Source organism: Manis javanica, chromosome 15 (assembly GCF_040802235.1).
Source record: "Manis javanica isolate MJ-LG chromosome 15, MJ_LKY, whole genome shotgun sequence".
NCBI lineage: Eukaryota > Metazoa > Chordata > Mammalia > Pholidota > Manidae > Manis > Manis javanica.
Window position 1 is genome coordinate 30,601,933 of NC_133170.1, and position 16,881 is coordinate 30,618,813.

The 16,881-nt window shown below is 37.8% G+C and overlaps 1 protein-coding gene across 18 annotated transcripts in view; it reads left to right on the forward strand.

Moving 5' to 3' along the window:
- The window catches only part of WNK1 (WNK lysine deficient protein kinase 1), a 179,231-nt gene that overhangs the window by 143,879 nt on the left and 18,471 nt on the right, over positions 1 to 16,881 (forward strand). For 11 of the 18 annotated variants that reach the window (XM_073223917.1, XM_073223918.1, XM_073223919.1 and 8 more), the window contains 12 exons: positions 3,464 to 3,544; positions 6,727 to 6,873; positions 7,868 to 8,326; positions 9,043 to 9,324; positions 10,017 to 10,120; positions 10,210 to 10,372; positions 10,786 to 10,902; positions 11,218 to 11,391; positions 11,602 to 11,659; positions 11,799 to 11,924; positions 12,434 to 13,866; positions 15,004 to 15,090. In XM_073223917.1, the coding sequence (XP_073080018.1) occupies positions 3,464 to 3,544; positions 6,727 to 6,873; positions 7,868 to 8,326; positions 9,043 to 9,324; positions 10,017 to 10,120; positions 10,210 to 10,372; positions 10,786 to 10,902; positions 11,218 to 11,391; positions 11,602 to 11,659; positions 11,799 to 11,924; positions 12,434 to 13,866; positions 15,004 to 15,090 (3,231 nt within the window). Of the gene's footprint in view, positions 1 to 133; positions 1,370 to 3,463; positions 3,545 to 6,726; positions 6,874 to 7,867; positions 8,327 to 9,042; positions 9,325 to 10,016; positions 10,121 to 10,209; positions 10,373 to 10,785; positions 10,903 to 11,217; positions 11,392 to 11,601; positions 11,660 to 11,798; positions 11,925 to 12,433; positions 13,867 to 15,003; positions 15,091 to 16,881 lie in introns of all 18 variants that reach the window. The other 7 variants (XM_073223920.1, XM_073223922.1, XM_073223926.1 and 4 more) reach the window with 6 other exon arrangements.

Consider the following 16,881-nt stretch of genomic DNA (forward strand, 5'->3'; position numbering starts at 1 on the left):
ACATTGTTATTTCTTTAATTATAAATTTGGTGTAACCGTTTCATACAGTTACACAGAGCTACCCAGTTGTGCATGTCTAATGTAATTTCACATATGAATGTATGAATTACTTGTCTTATTCATGTTGATACAGCCTCAGTCCATGGCGCATCCGTGTGGGGGGACCCCAACATACCCAGAATCACAGATATTTTTCCCAACTATTCATGAACGTCCAGTTTCTTTTTCACCACCTCCCACCTGTCCACCGAAGGTGGCCATTGCCCAGCGGCGTAAGAGCACCTCCTTCTTGGAAGCCCAGACTCGCCACTTCCAACCTGTGCTGAGGACTGTTGGCCAAAATCTTCTTCCACCTGGTGGCAGCCCAACTAACTGGACACCAGAGGCTGTAGTTATGCTGGGCACTACAGCCAGTAGAGTAACTGGAGAGCCATGTGAGATACAGGTCCATCCTATGTTTGAACCAGCTCAAGTTCACAGTGACTATAGACCTGGACGAATACTTACAGAAGAAGCTCACTATTTTATTCCTCAGGAAGCAGTTTATCTAGCTGGGGTACATTACCAGGCCCAGGTGGCAGAACAGTACGAGGGTATTCCGTACCACTCAACAGTCCCGTCAAGTCCTGTGAAACAGATACCTGAACAGAAGCCAGTACAAGGGGGACCTACCTCAAGTTCTGTCTTTGAATTTCCATCTGGACAGGCTTTCTTGGTAGGACACCTTCAGAATTTAACGTTAGATTCTGGACTGAGTCCAGGATCTCCCCTCTCTAGTATGTCTGCACCAATCAGTACAGATGCTACACTTTTGAAATTTCACCCTGTCTTTGTTCCTCATTCTGCACCCGCTGTGTTAACTCACAACAGTGAGAACAGAAGCAATTGTGTGTTTGAGTTTCATGTTCATACTCCAAGCTCCTCTTCAGGAGAAGGAGGAATTTTACCTCAGCGTGTTTATCGAAATCGACAGTTTACAGTGGACTTGAAACAGGAAGAACCGCCTCTTCAATCAGTTGGATTGCATGGCCGCCTGCAGCCTGTGACTGAAGAACAGCAGAATTACTATGCCCCAGAATTGTCCATTTCTGTGGTAGAGCCTATCGGACAGAACTGGCCAATAGGAAGTCCAGAATATTCCAGTGATTCCTCACAAATTACTTCTTCAGACCCCAGTGATTTTCAGTCACCTCCCCCTACAGGGGGAGCAGCTGCACCTTTTGGCTCTGATGTCTCATTACCCTTTATCCGTCTGCCTCAGACAGTGTTACAAGAACCCCCACTTTTCTTCTGTTTTCCCCAAGGAACCACATCTCAGCAGGCTTTATCTGCCTCATTTTCTTCAGGAGGATCTGCACTCCATCCACAGGTTATAGGAAAACTTCCACGATTCTTTTAAACTACCCTGTGTACCATTACATTTAATTTTCTATCCCTCCTTTCCATTATGAGGAATATTGTTTAATTTTATTAAGAGCTTCTTCATTTGGGGGGGATTATAAGCTACTTGTATTTACAACAAAATATGAGAGAAGCTGCCTACTTATAGAGAGAAGCTGCCTACTTATAATATGTGCAAACCCTTGGAAAATACAACAAAAAACCTAGGATTTTAGTCACTTGTGAAGTCAATTCTATCCATATATAGACTATTTTCAACTACTAGTGCAAATGCAAATGTCTATAATGTAAAGTTGACACAGCATTATTTACAAATACCAATGTGAATTTTTTCTTTCTCCCTAGAAACAACCATAACTAGTTTTAAAAAAAGGGTGATTTTTTTCCTGTAAAGTGAAAAGAATGGAAAATAGATAATACTTTTTGTAGCAGTAGTAATGAAAGTGCACAGATTTTCATTAGTGTGGAAAGATCTTAAAAGACAGAAAGAAAACATCTTAGGAATTTGCACAAATGTAGTTGCCTTTAAAATGGCATTGATTAAACAAGTCGCTGTGTATTACATGTCCAAATAAAATGTTAATCCATAAAAATTGACTGATTCTAATTTTTAGCAATTAAGTTACAATCTAATGTGGGGGTGGGGGTTTTTTGGATCATTCATTTTGAGAATTTGTGATGTATGTTGCAAGCTAAGGAACGTTAGCTATCTCAAGGCCTTGATTTTTTCCCTAATATTTGAATTTTGTTTTGTATGTGTATGAGCATATGCACTCTCTTGCAGATACAAAGTAATGGACATAGTAGATTTCAATAAGTAGAGTCAGTATTAACTAGTTCGTATATGCCTTTGATACATTTGTCAAATGTGTAAGTCTTATAAAATCTATATAGGAGTCTTTGCAGCAATACATCCAAGACATCATTTGGATCTTTTAAATATTCCACTCTCCTATAAAAGTGCTGTATGTGCTTCTTCATACTTTTGTCCTATGTTCTTCCCCAGTCAGGGGCATGAACAGCCCTGAAAGTATACATGAAGTATCAGTTACTTAGAATGGTACTAAAAAAAACAAGAAGATCCAGAACCTTGGAAATTATACTGCCTGAACATGCAGTATACTCACATTACTGTACTAGTGATTCTTAATGCACTACCAGCCATTCTTCTTCAAACCCCAGTGCAAAATTCCAAATAACAGGTAGTTGATTTGCAGACATATTGCAGAAGAATAAATATTTACAGTGGTTAGATGCAGTGGGATGTGATGTCATGTCCAAGTCAGCTTCAAAGAAACCCCCCTGAGCTGAAGTGGAACAGCCATGGTGGGCCTTTTCATTTCTTTAAGTTATCTGTATAAAGTTCTCCATTCATTTCTCACTTTCTCGTTTATTTTAGCTTAAACTTCTACTAGATATGGGTCTCTCAGATCCAACACTATTGATGTTCTAGGTTAGTCAGTTCTCTGTTGGGGGGCTCTTCTGTGTAGAGTATGTTTAGTAGCATCTTTGGCCTCTAGTAGTCGCCACCTCCCCCAGTTGTGACAGGCAGAACCACCGCTGGTTGACAGCCATTGGTCTGGGTTCTTGGTAGTTGATGATAATAGATTTTTTACATTTTTGATAAAAGTCACATGGTACTACAAGAAGTAGCAAAAGGAGCCAAGGTATTGTTGAATACTCTTTTTGCTTTAATTGTTCAGGTACATATTTTTTTTCACATTGGTAGTCTTAATATTGTCTGGATTATTATATTTTCAATAAGAGCTTTATTATAAATATTTTGACCAGCTAAAATTATAGCCTGAGCAGCAATGGTAGGTTAGGTTTCAACCATCAGTGGTTTTTGCATGGGATGAGAATATCTCTGATAAACAACCCTTCTCTAACCTTTCTTACAAAAGATGTCCCAGTGTTTTCTCCCATACATGTTCCATCAAGCTCAGGTTTCATTTTGCTCAAGCAAATTCTCAGTAGCTTAAATATTTATTGCAAAAGCCTGAAGTCTTTATACACTTACTTAGGGCATCACTAATTTGTTGCATCCACTTTTTTCCTTCAGGCACAGGGACAGAGCCAGAGTCAGCCATCCTCAAGTAGCTTAACGGGGGTTCCATCTTCCCAACCCATACATTCTCAGCAGGTGAGAACAACATTGCTACATTTTATGAATTAGCAGTAGCCAAAACACTATTTTATGTGTTTTATGAATTAGATTACTGGTATAAATGGTTTGGTAAGTTTTTAAAAGGAAAGTCAAGAGGCATAACCTTTCTTGTTTTCATTGACACTTTACAATGTATTTTTATTAAACATAATTTTTAATAATCTGCTAGACATACATTGAACTTCATTATTATTGGTATAAATTCTGCCTTTTTAAACTGATGATTCTACACATAATTTACTTATATTAATGCTTATCCTTTTATGAGCATTTGCCATTACTTTCATTGTGCTTGACTCTAGTAATACTATACTCTTTTTTTAATTATTTCTAATATGTGGGATGGGTAGCAGATTTTAAGCTAAGAGGCACTGTGAATGAATTTTGTCCTAAGAACAATTATATTGGGAACTTTGCTTTAAACTTCTAATTTGGGGAGTTTGTTCCCAAACGTTCAAGGAACTGAGGATTAATATAATGCTAATATATAGTTCATTTTAGCTAGAACACAAATAAGTGAAGGTATAGATTAAGAAAATTGTTGATTGATTTCAGTTCTTGATGTAAGCATGGTTCTGCATTAATTGGGGTGTGAGAGAGAGGTAATCATATGCCCAAGTATAAGGTGGGGATTTTTTCCTCAGATTTATCCCCTCCCCTTAATAGAGAAGGAAATCACCATGTATTCAAACCTTTATCATACTTTGATATTACAGTGCTCTCTCATTGTCCTTTATTTTGAACAATAACCAAAAAAATTCTAATGTATAAAGTAGAACTTGGCGAGGACAGATATGGTTGTAAGAACCTTAAATAGTATATGTAGTCGGAAATGTTTTTAGATAACATCCGACAGAATTGCCTTTAAAATAAAAGCCAAGAAATTGAATATAGATTTGATTCTTGTTCTTAGGGGCATTTCAGTATTCCAGGTTCTCTATGTCACTGTAAACAGCTTGTTTAAAAATCACTTTTAGGAGTCCATACAGATATTGCATGAATAATAAGCCTATAAGACAAATGCAAAAAAACTTGACTATCATATTACTTAAACAGTTGCTTATCTTCTATAAATTTTACCTCAAGACACAAAAGGAAAGTGTTATGCTACAGAAAACTAGAGCATTTGTAGTGTAGCTCCAGTGAAGATAAAGACACTTGTATATTACATGTGAAGAGTTCGAATGAAAAAGGGGAAGCAATATTTCTAAGTATGTTTATGAAATATACAATCTTATTTGAGTATGTAAATTAATGATTGTTAGATAGTTCAGTGTGAATTACTTAAAGTTTAAATATATTCAAGTTGATCAAAAAGATTTTCTAGTTTTTTAGTTCTTTTTTTCCTGGGAAAATAGGGAAATTGTATTATATTCAGAGGTGTCTTCTATAATTAGATACACGATACACCTTAGTTGCTGAAAATAAATTTCATGTAATTCAGCATTTGTTCCTGATTTTTTTTAAGTTAGAATACATTATCAGAAATTAATAAGATTAACACAAATGTGACTGCTGTCACTATTATATATCAGTATTCTTTTGGTGGTTTTAATTAGTATAATAAGAAAGAAGTATAGAATAAATATCAGAAGAGCAAAATATTATTTGCAGATTATCACCCTAAAAAATCTAGGATGCTCAGTGAGGTGGCTAGATACATAATAAATATACAAATAAAAATAGGTCCTGGGATGCAATGTATATACACATGATGACTGTAGTTTATACTTTTGTATATTTGTATTGTATATTGTATATAGACTATTATATATTTGAAAGTTACTAAGAATAGATCTTAAAAGTCCTCATCAGCAAGAAAAAAATTGTAACTATGTATGATGATAGGTGTTACCTAGACTTACTGTGATGATTTTATAATACATACATATATGTATGTATGTATACCAATAGTTATGTTATATGTCAATTATATCTCCATGTATATGTGCACATGTACAGATACACACTCAAATAGCTTATCTTTATACCAGCAGTAACCAATTAGTTATATGGGCCAGGACATATGTGAAAGGCTGGTGGTTGTAGCATTTCTTAGCAGCAAAAAAAAAATCAAAACAACCAAAACATTCATCATTAGGCTGTTGATGCAATAGGTAAATGAAATGAAAACAGCATGTTGGAGAACAGTATTCACAGAATGAGTATGTTTTTGTTTTTAACAATGAAAAATGTACTTGTGAGTAAATGACCATTTATACATATGAAAATCCATGAAGTGGAGGCACCATCCCAAACTAAAAATGGTTGCTTCTGGAGAAATAGGGTAGAGATATTTTCATTTAACTTTATATTCTTATATATTGGTTAAAATTTTATTATGAAAAGATGTTTTGTTCTAAAATTAAAAACTTTACATCAGTCTTAAAAATCAGCTATAAAGTTCAGCTTTTTGTTAGGCGAAGGGGAGTATTAGTTTATTACAAAATTTAGTATTTGGGTACAATATGCAGCATGCATTATAAGTTCACGTATATTATACTAGAGTGGTTTGCACATGGTTGAGTCCCAAATGTTATTCCCTTTGCTCTACTTTAAGTGATAGCGTCTTTGTTTTCAAAAAAGGAAACCTTATTTTGGCAGTAAGATGAGCAGTCTCTAAAATTTTACATTAGCTAGTAAATGATAAAGCTAAAATTCCCAATTCAAAGTTTTTCTCACCATTTTGTAGCTATAATCAGAACTGTTCTTCAAGCATATTGATTATACAGTTGATAAAAAAAGATTAAAGGAGGAGATTGGATTCATTTTATATAGGACCAAAGTGAGAGCTAATACCAAGAAACAGGGAAAAAACAGGAGGGGGTTTGGAGGAGGGAAGATGTATTTGGATATGGTGTCCAAATGTCTTTGTAAATGACCCACTGCTGGGGCAGGGAGGATGTTGGGTAAAGAACCAATGGTGACTCAAGTTTTTAAATACTGGTTAATTGTTCTTGGTGGTACCAAAAAGAACACCAGAGGAATAAGAGCAATAAATGTAAAGGGGAATTGATGAATTTGGGTTTGTGTATGTCTTGATTACTAATAAACTGTCATCATTTACAGCCACTGAAGACCTTAGGCAAACATACTTCCTTAGAAACATGTTTTAATAACTTGAAATAAAACTGAGTAATTATATTTTATTCTCACAGCAGGGGATACAGCAGACAGCCCCGCCTCAACAGACAGTACAGTATTCACTTCCCCAGACATCAGCCTCCAACGAGGCCCCTACTGCACAGTCAGGGAGCCAGCCTCAAGCTCCACAGGTCTTGCCTCAAGTATCAGCTGGAAAACAGGTAAACTCTTAGTTTCTAAAAGGATACCTAAACATGATTTCCATGTAACTTGTCCTTTCATGTGAACAGGCCTCTACCTTCTCTAGTGCTAAAATAACGAAATTGGTCATTTTCATTGCAAAAATCAAGTGAAAGTTGTTCCTTCAGTGCATATGCATTGATTGATATAAATGGGTACATGCTGATAGTGGTGGTAGTCCAAAAACTTTCAGGTTTATCAATCTAAAATTGGTCTGATAGGTATTAGATATGATGGGTTAAATAGAAGTGCTTTGGTAACTGAACCAATGACATTTCCTAGAATTGTGTCAACCATATTTAATATTCTAGGTTTGCACCTATGCTGTATTTTCATGTAGATTTGTCTGTTATAAAATGCACCGTTGTTTTATGTAGCACTGAATACTGACATACCATTAAATGTATGTTATATCTGAGTTTCATAAATGTTAAAATGCCCAGGAGTTGGGGAGGGATGATTGCATCCTAAAGTCAGTGAAACATGGTAATTATACCTACTTTCATAGGCCTGTGTTAGATTTAAGAGTTGTGGAAGCAGTATGGATAAAATCTGATTCCACTGGGAAAGTACTCATTTGAAATTTGTAACTGTTGTAATAGCAGTCATAGATTTAGTGACCGCAAACGTACCAGTGGGTTACAGTATGTGAACTGTATCTGAGTAAAACTGTAAATAACAACAACCTTGCCTGTAGAAGGTCCTCTTTTATTGTTAAACAATGAAGATTTAGCAAAATTTTCTACAACAAAAGATTTGGCACCATAGCCAATCTATCAGCCTCCTTTTCTGCTCTCCTTTCCCTATTCTTATATGGCATAACTAACACTAATGTACCCAGGGTTGGTTTGGGGTTTTTTCTGTTGTTTTTTAAATTTTCCTTCTTTTTGGCTAATATTTAAATCTTGCTTTTGGCAGCCTTGCTTTTTTTTTTTTTTTTAAGTCTGTGTGTTTTGTTTTTCTTCACCTTCCCAGCTTCCAGTTTCCCAGGCAGCACCAACTATCCAAGGCGAACCTCAGATCCCAGTTGCAACACAACCCTCAGTTGTTCCAGTGCATTCTGGTGCTCATTTCCTCCCTATGGGACAGCCACTCCCTACTTCCTTACATCCTCAGTACCCCATCTCTCAAGTTCCCATATCAACTGCTCATGTGTCTGCAGCTCAGACAGGTTTCTCATCCCTTCCCATCACAATGGCAGCTGGCATTAATCAGCCTCTGCTCACTTTGGCTTCATCTGCTACAGCAACTGTGATCCCAGGGGGACCGACTGTGGTTCCTAGTCAGCTTCCAACCCTCCTGCAGTCTGTGACTCAGCTGCCAAGTCAGGTTCACCCGCAACTCCTGCAGCCAGCAGTTCAGTCCATGGGAATACCTGCTAACCTTGGACAAGCTGCTGAGGTTCCACTTCCCTCTGGAGATATTCTGTACCAGGTATTGTGTCAACTAATGAAAAAGGGCACCAGAAAGTTTGGTTGTAATAAACCATCAAGGACTTGAAAATCTAATAGTTGAATATTAAAATAACTAGCAATAACAGAGATTGCTGATCCCAACTGGAAAAGCTAAAACTAAATAAAATTCTGAGAAAAGATAGGGTGATGATTTGCTTTCATTTTTCTTGGATACCTCTTTGAAGAAAAATGGTCTTAATAAACAGTGAAGGTGATTGAAAGATTAGATATGGCTAATAATAGAGTGCGTCAGGCTCCTTTTTTTTTTTGTAGGTAAACAGAGTAGCCAACATGCTATGAATAAAAAGCTTCAGGGTTTGGATTTAGAAGATGAGTATGTCATGATATGCCTAGAATGATACTTTTGAGTTTTTGCATTCTCCCATTTAAGATTGGCTAAAAAAGGTATTTTTATAGAAGGAATTATGTCTGTTCCTCCTATTTAAATAATCTCCATGAATTTAAAAAAAAAACAATTTAAAGTATAGTTGTAGAGTCCTGTCCCCTAAATTGAAACCAGTCCATCATTTTATTTCAAGAATCATCTTTAAGTTTTTAAATTACTGGAAAGAGAGTGGGTTACTATTCTTCTTTGCTTTGTGCTTGATTTTTTTGGTTTTTCTTTTGCATGTCTTGCTATTTTGCTAATATGATGAGCCGACCTGCACTAACTCACCTTCCTGATTTCTGTCATAGGGCTTCCCACCTCAACTGCCACCACAATACCCAGGAGATTCAAATATTGCTTCCTCTTCCAGTGTGGCTTCTGTTTGCATCCCTTCTACAGTCCTGTCCCCTCCCATGTCAACAGAAGCATTGGCTGCACCAGGTTACTTTCCTACAGTGGTGCAGCCTTATGTGGAATCAAATCTTTTGGTTCCTGTGGGCAGTATAGGAGGACAGATTCAAGTGTCCCAACCAGCTGTGAGTTTAGCACAACAAGCCCCCACCACATCCTCCCAGCAAGCAGCTCTGGAGGTAAATGGAAGTACTGCATGTTTATATAGAAAATATATTTAATGTAATTAAAATGACAAAGGAGAAACATAGGTTCCCCTGATAAAGAACTCATTTGGAGACTATCTCAGACTGATTTCTGCATGACTTTTTCTTACAGCAGAATGAAATGCCAATATGGGGGCCTTGTGGCCACTGGCTGTTTTCTTGGGAAGTGAGTGTGCCTTGAGGAAGAGTAACCCTATTAGCACTTCACTTCCTTAGCTGGCGCTTTGGCCATTATTTTTATCCTCTCACAAATTCTTACATTGGCAGTCATAGGGGTCTCTTAGCCTGCTATACTCCCAGCTGTCATTTTTGCCCTACTAGGAGAAAGATCTGAGTCATCTTTGCACTTTGCTCTACCTGCCCTATTGCACACTTCTGGTAAGATGTTGGCTGCATGTCAAGTTATAGTTTCTCACTCCATAGCAGCTATGTTGGCTGGTGTCCATGCAGTCTATACCAGAGACTAGCTTAGACACTGCCTTTGGAATTTTAAGTGCACTGTCTCTAGATGCTAAATATTAAGAATTACCTTTAAATCAAGGGCTTCTAGAACTTGGGGGTAAGGGTTTGGTGGGGAAGAAAAAAAAAGAGTGGCTTATTGGGGATGGTCAATAATAAATAATATACATTACTGCCAGGATATGCATTACCCTTTCTGTTCGCAGAGTACTCAGGGAGTCTCCCAGGTTGCTCCTGTAGAGCCAGTTCCAACAGCACAGCCACAGCCTACCCAGCCTCAGCCTACCACTCTAGTCTCCTCTATAGACAGGTATGTAAAGTCAGATTCCTTCCTTGACTGGAAGGTCAGAATATCAAATCTTTAAATCTCATATTGTAAACTGAACTTTTTTTTCAAAGTGCACATTCAGATGTTGCTTCAGGTATGAGTGATGGCAATGAGAATGTCCCATCATCCAGTGGAAGGCATGAAGGGAGAACTACAAAACGGCATTATCGAAAATCTGTAAGAAGTCGCTCTCGTCATGAAAAGACTTCACGACCTAAATTGAGAATTTTGAATGTAAGTATTGCTGATTGTGGGTTGCATATAGTTAGTTAGTATCATTTAAATATTTCTAAGTCTCAGGTGTATTGATAAATCGAGTTTAAAGTCTTCTCCTTACCCACATGATATTGTTAAATTCTTTATTTCTGTGATAAGACATTATTTACCTTTTAGAAAAAGAAGAGTTAGTTTGTAGAACAAAGATTTTACATTTTTTCCATATTCTTCAGTGAAAGATGAGTAAGTAACTCAAAGGCTGGTAATCTCTTAAGGCTTTCTTGCTACCAGTTTAAGAGGTAGACTACTAGGGCTTCATAGAATAGTGGTAACGTGAGGCTTAAGTGTTAATCTGCATTACTTTCTCAAATTCAGTAACAAAGCTGAATTTGATCTGAGATATGAAGTGCCTTTTGTTTTTTTCTTTTTAGGTTTCAAATAAAGGAGACCGAGTAGTAGAGTGTCAATTAGAGACTCACAATCGGAAAATGGTTACATTTAAGTTTGATTTAGATGGTGACAACCCCGAGGAGATAGCAACCATTATGGTATGTCTGCATTTGGTGTTACAAACTTTGCCTTAGTCTTGATCTTAATATCCACTGTCCTAGGCAAATACGCAATGTTAAACAAAATAAAATCTATTTTGACAATGGACATAACGGGCACACCAAATCTGTGATTTAGAGGTATTTCTGTCTAGAACATGTCTAACTAGGTACTGAAGAACTTTCATATCAAATAAATAATAATACAGGTAGTGTGCAGATAGGGGAAAAGTCATGAGAGTAGTGCAGATTGTGAGTGACTTAAAGCTTGAGAAACACTGTACTAATCAGACTGATATCACATTTCTTTTACAGGTTAACAATGACTTTATTCTAGCAATAGAAAGAGAGTCATTTGTGGATCAAGTTCGGGAAATTATTGAAAAAGCTGATGAAATGCTCAGTGAGGATGTCAGTGTGGAGCCAGAGGGTGACCAAGGATTGGAGAGTCTACAGGGAAAGGATGACTATGGGTTTTCAGGTTCTCAAGTAGGTTCTCCATTCCCACAGTGGAGCTTTGCTTAATCGAGAATATTTCTGTAGTGCTAAATTTACCATGCAAAATGTCCAGTGATACCACATTATACCTCTGACTGAGATTATCAAACATTTATGTTCTCTTTGCTTGTGGCAGTTGGGCTTGCCTAATGAGTCAAGATTGCATTTGAGAACAGATTTAATCACTTTTGTTTGTTGTAGAAATTGGAAGGAGAGTTCAAACAACCAATTCCTGCATCTTCCATGCCCCAGCAAATAGGTGAATTTCTTTTCTTTCCATGTTTGCTTTTAACTCTGACCTAAGAAGTTGTGAGCTACTAATGAATTCTTAAAGCTTCATTTTGGTGACTGTGTACATACTAGTAATGTGATTAAGTGGATTGTTTCTTTTTACCCAGGTGTTCCTACCAGTTCTTTAACTCAAGTTGTTCATTCTGCTGGAAGACGGTTTATAGTGAGTCCTGTGCCAGAAAGTCGATTACAAGAATCAAAAATTTTTACCAGTGAAATATCTGCTGACACAGGTAAAGAATTGTTTCTGCCACACACTTAGATAAATCCTACAGCATCTCTGCTATGTTGGAAGTGTGGTCATCAAGCTGTAGTTCAGTGATTACACAGACAATAAAGAAGAGTAAAAATTGGAATTATAACCAACAGATAAACGTTTATCTGTATGGAGGAGGGAAATAGATGACGACTAGAGAGGATTAAAGAGAACAAAAAAGGACAGCCATATTATATAACAGCCGCATAAATACAGTAGATGTGTTTGTTTCTCTATTTAGGACTATTGTACATACTTTAAGGTTACTCTGTGTTTCTTCAGAAATAGATACTCATACAAAATAACTTATGTTGATCAAACGACTATTTTATTTTGCTGTTTTAGAGCCTGTTTTTTCTTTGGGAGAGGATTTAAACCCTGTTGGTATATGGTATTATTGGTAATCCAAAAGCAGATTATTAAGACAATCTTTTGAATCCACCCTCTTAAAACAGACTGATTCTGATTTTATATTTTCCTTTGCAGTCGCTGCTTCTACGTCTCATGGCACTGGAGTGAACTTGTCTCACTCTGCTTCATCCCTTAGTCTGCAGCAGGCCTTTTCTGCACTTAGACATGCCCAAATGACAGAAGGACCCAGTACAGCACCTCCCAACTTCAGTCATACAGGACCAACATTTCCAGTAGTACCTCCTTCCATGAGTAGCATTTCTGGAGTGCCAACCACAGCAGCAGCCACGCCTGCTGTATCAGGCCCTGCACCTAGCTGCCCTCTTACTGATACTTCCACCCCAGTAATTCAGTCTGAGCTTACAGTGCCTGCTGGGAAAGGGGTTGCTGGAGTTGCCACATGCACAGGTGTAATAACCTCAAGTGGTCTTCCTGTACCATCTGTGTCTGAATCACCAGGACTTACCAGTGAGGTGTCAGGCACCACAGCAGCTACCACTGTCTCAATATCAACAACATCCCAGCCAGCTCAGGCTCCTGCGCCTGGGAGCATTGTTTCTAGTACAGGCACTTTGACCTCAATACCAGTTTTAATAGCTCCAGCCTCTGCAGGGGGTGGTGGTGCTGCCCCAGGTGCTAAGCCTCCACCTATATTACCTCAGCAGGCAGCAAGCAGTACTTCTGGGATAGCCATGGTGTCTTCGGCATCTACCACCCCCGCCTTCCCAAGCATAGCTTCACAGCCAGCTGTTCATCTTAGCAGCAGCTCCGCTACCCCTACCCCAGCTGAAACGGTGGTGGTTAGTGCACACTCGCTGGATAACACATCCCATAGCAGTGCAGCTGGGTTGGCTTTGTCCCTCTCTGCATCATCTTCCTCTTCTTCCCCTGGAGCAGGAGTATGTAGTTCTGTTTCTGGGCCTGTTGGGGTCCATTCTTTGGTCATTCCATCAGCTGTAGCTTCTATTCCTGTCCTTCCCCAAGCAGCAGGACCTACTCCTACGCCCTTATTACCCCAGGTACCCAGTATCCCACCAGTGGTACAACCTGTTACCAGTGTGCCTGCTGTACAGCAGACACTAATTCATAGTCAGCCTCAGCCAGCCTTGCTTCCCAACCAGCCCCATACTCACTGTCCTGAAATAGATGCTGATATACAGCCCAAAGCTCCTGGCATTGATGACATAAAGACTCTAGAGGAGAAACTGCGGTCTCTCTTCAGTGAACATGGCTCATCTGGAGCTCCACATGCCTCTGTCTCACTGGAGACATCAATGGCAGTAGAGACCGCTCTCCCACCTGGTGTGCCAACCACCGCTGTTGCACCAGGCAAGCTGGTGACTTCCACAGCAAGCACTTGCTCACCACCAGCCAGTCTGCCATTAGGAACAACTGGCTCATCGGTTACACCAGTGGTCACAGCTGGACAAGTTTCCACCCCGGTCAGCACTGCACCAGGAGGGAAAGCAGGAGGGGCTCCATTAAAGCCACCTTTGACCAAGGCTCCAGTAAGCTTTTTGTTTAGAAATAATTTGATATATATGATCACTCTTTTTCCCTCCAATAAGTGCATTTTTTCAAGTCAGCCTTGCAAATTAGAAATGTAGTTACAGAGATGCCTGGCGTATAGTAGACATTCAGAATTTATTAAGTCAATTGATTGAAGGTGATTTTAGGATGCATGTGTACATTAAACATGAGATACTTTTTTCTTTTGAAATATAGCAGAATTTTGGGGGTTGATTATACTGCATGCTTTTTTTAAGAATGTACTATAGTCAGGTAAAATACAGGCATTTCTTCCTAATTACTACAAACTGAAGAAATCTATATCCCAAAAGGGAGCTAGCTACATGCCTCTGCTGGCAATTAAACATAGTAACAGGAGTTCACAGTCTTAGTTTCAGTAAGAATGAAGCATTTTTTCTGCTTTATTTAGGTTTCACAGATATACAATTTGGAGTTTATAAAAAATTGGAAATTGATGAATTTGATACAGTGGAGGAGAAAAGAATCTAATCCTAGGAATAAATTAATTAGAATATGTTTTCTAATTCAGCTGTGATGGATTTCCTCTTATTCTACCATCTTCAACCTCTCTGATCTTCTCCAAATAACCAGGCTGTATTTTTTCTACTGTATTGTTTGCTTCACTCATCTTTCTGCATTGTCATTGATGTGGGATTCTTTTTAGTAGGATAATAGGCTGCACTCAGACAAAGCACATGTTGCTTCACAGTGTTAGATTTCTGATGCTATTTGATATCACACCTACCCCTTGGTTATTTCTGGACTCTTGTTTTCCTAGAAAAGTCTTGTTGTTTTAGGAAAAGCCTAATAATACTGTACCAAATAAGTGGCTTAAGAATGTCTGGTCTGTGTCTCTCCTGTCCATACAGCCTTTGTTCTGTTTTCCCAAGGGAAACCTTTTACTGAATTTTACTATATATTTTATTTGTATGTTGTAGTAACCCCTATAATAGTATGATGGTTAAATGCCCTTTATTTAAGGTAGATGCCAGAGTATAACCCAGGTGTCACGTGTGCCTTTTTCTTATGCTGCTGCATTCAAATTAGTTGATTGCTCTTTCCAGTCTGTACTCTTGAGTGTCTCATGGACTTGAATTTCCCTTCACTGTCTATAGGTCCTGCCACCAGTGGGTACTGAACTTCCAGCTGGTACTCCACCCAGTGAGCAGCTGCCACCTTTTCCAGGACCTTCACTAACTCAGGTGCCCCAAGATTTGGCAGATTTCTTCTTGTGCCCCTACTTTCTTTCACAGAGCTTACTTATTCTCCATTGCATGATCTTGGCTTCTGGCTCCTATTTGGTGTTGGCTTAGAACAGCTTTCTTTTGAAACATTGTAGCTGGTGACCCAGACCCCATTTAAAGTAAGAAGCTTCGTCATTCTTTTGTTCATAACATTGCTTCAAGTCTTCTAGAAAACTTTTGGTATTTATATCTTTTCATATCCATGAAGGAAGAAAATAGCAAAGTTGACATTTTGCCAGACAAATATAACTCTAATTCACACTTTTGTAAATAGTGACACTGCATCTTAAGTACGAGATTAGTTTCTAGACCACTGTGGAAGTAAACAATTTACATAGTCAAAGTTAATTTTGAAAATTCCTTAGGAAAGGGTACCACACTATAATTGGTAATGCCCCTATTCTGAGTTCAGTGCTGCCAGTTTTTTCTTGAAAGTTTGACATTTCTTTCAGAGACCACCTGATAAAATAATTGGCTTACATACGGTTGAGTGTAAGGGTTACTCTTCATGAAACATATGTACTGTATCTTTAAGTTTAAAAACCCACACCGTTCAGCTAACCTGTGCTCATGAAAGAACTAAGACCAGTGACATGAACAAGAGATTCCCATTTCACACTCAGTTCTGCTCATTGGGTATAGTGGTGGTCAGAATTGCCTGTAATATTTGAATTATTTCCCTTTCCCATGCTACTACACCATCCAACACATTTATTTGAATTCCCGTAAGGAAAGTACTCATTATGAATCCATTGTATAACCAATTTCTGCCATGGGACAAATAAATATTGAAACTAAATTAGGAACTCATTTCCGAATTGTATAAAAGAAAAACATGGTAAATTGTTAACTTGAGAAGTCTGAATTTATCCCTACATCTTTAATCCCAGATGTACAGTAGAACATAATTTGAGGAACTTGCCATAATAACATAACTCAGAGAACCCACTTCATCAACTACTAAATTTTGAGAAAATTGCATTGTGAAAGTATGCAAAATGAGTAGTTTTAAACCAGTTTTCTTATTAAAAACATGTATTCAGATTCCTAAGAGGATTTAAAGAGTGATGAGAAACAGCAAATAAGACATGGAGGGGTGAGGGTAAATTTTATTTGTACCCTCAAATATAGTGCCTGGATATGGAGGAAGAAGCATAAATGAAGGCTGTAGAATAGTTTGATAGAAGCCAAGATAGATGTAGGATGAGAGACTGTGGCAGAGGTAAAAGTTATGGCCTTGGAATGGATGGTAGTAGGCCTGATTAAGAGCATGGAGGGTCCAGACCTCCTGTTCCTTCGTGCTGCCATTTATAGGGTATTAGAAGTATATAGATTGTTAAGACCTGAAGGAAAGAATAGTATCCCTTGATAGTGACAGAATATGTTAATGCCATCTTTTATTTATAAGGTCTCAAAGATTTACCAAACTGAAAAAAAATAGGGAACATGTGATACAATTAATCTGCCAATAGATCTTGAAGCATTTTTCAAAATATGTTTTTAAAGAGAAGATAAATAGATAAGAAGATAAGAAAGAAGACTCAAAACTATAAAAACATAAATTAACTGAGTTTAAGTTTAAGAGATTGACAAAATTTTGAGACTGGTAAATCATTCAAGCAATCTAAGTCAAACTTAGTATATTGAGTTTTATATTCAGTGAAAAGACAGATGTTATATTATATGAATCTAAAGCATAAACCAGTATGCCTTATATAAATTTGCTATCTGTAGTGTCTCTGAATATGT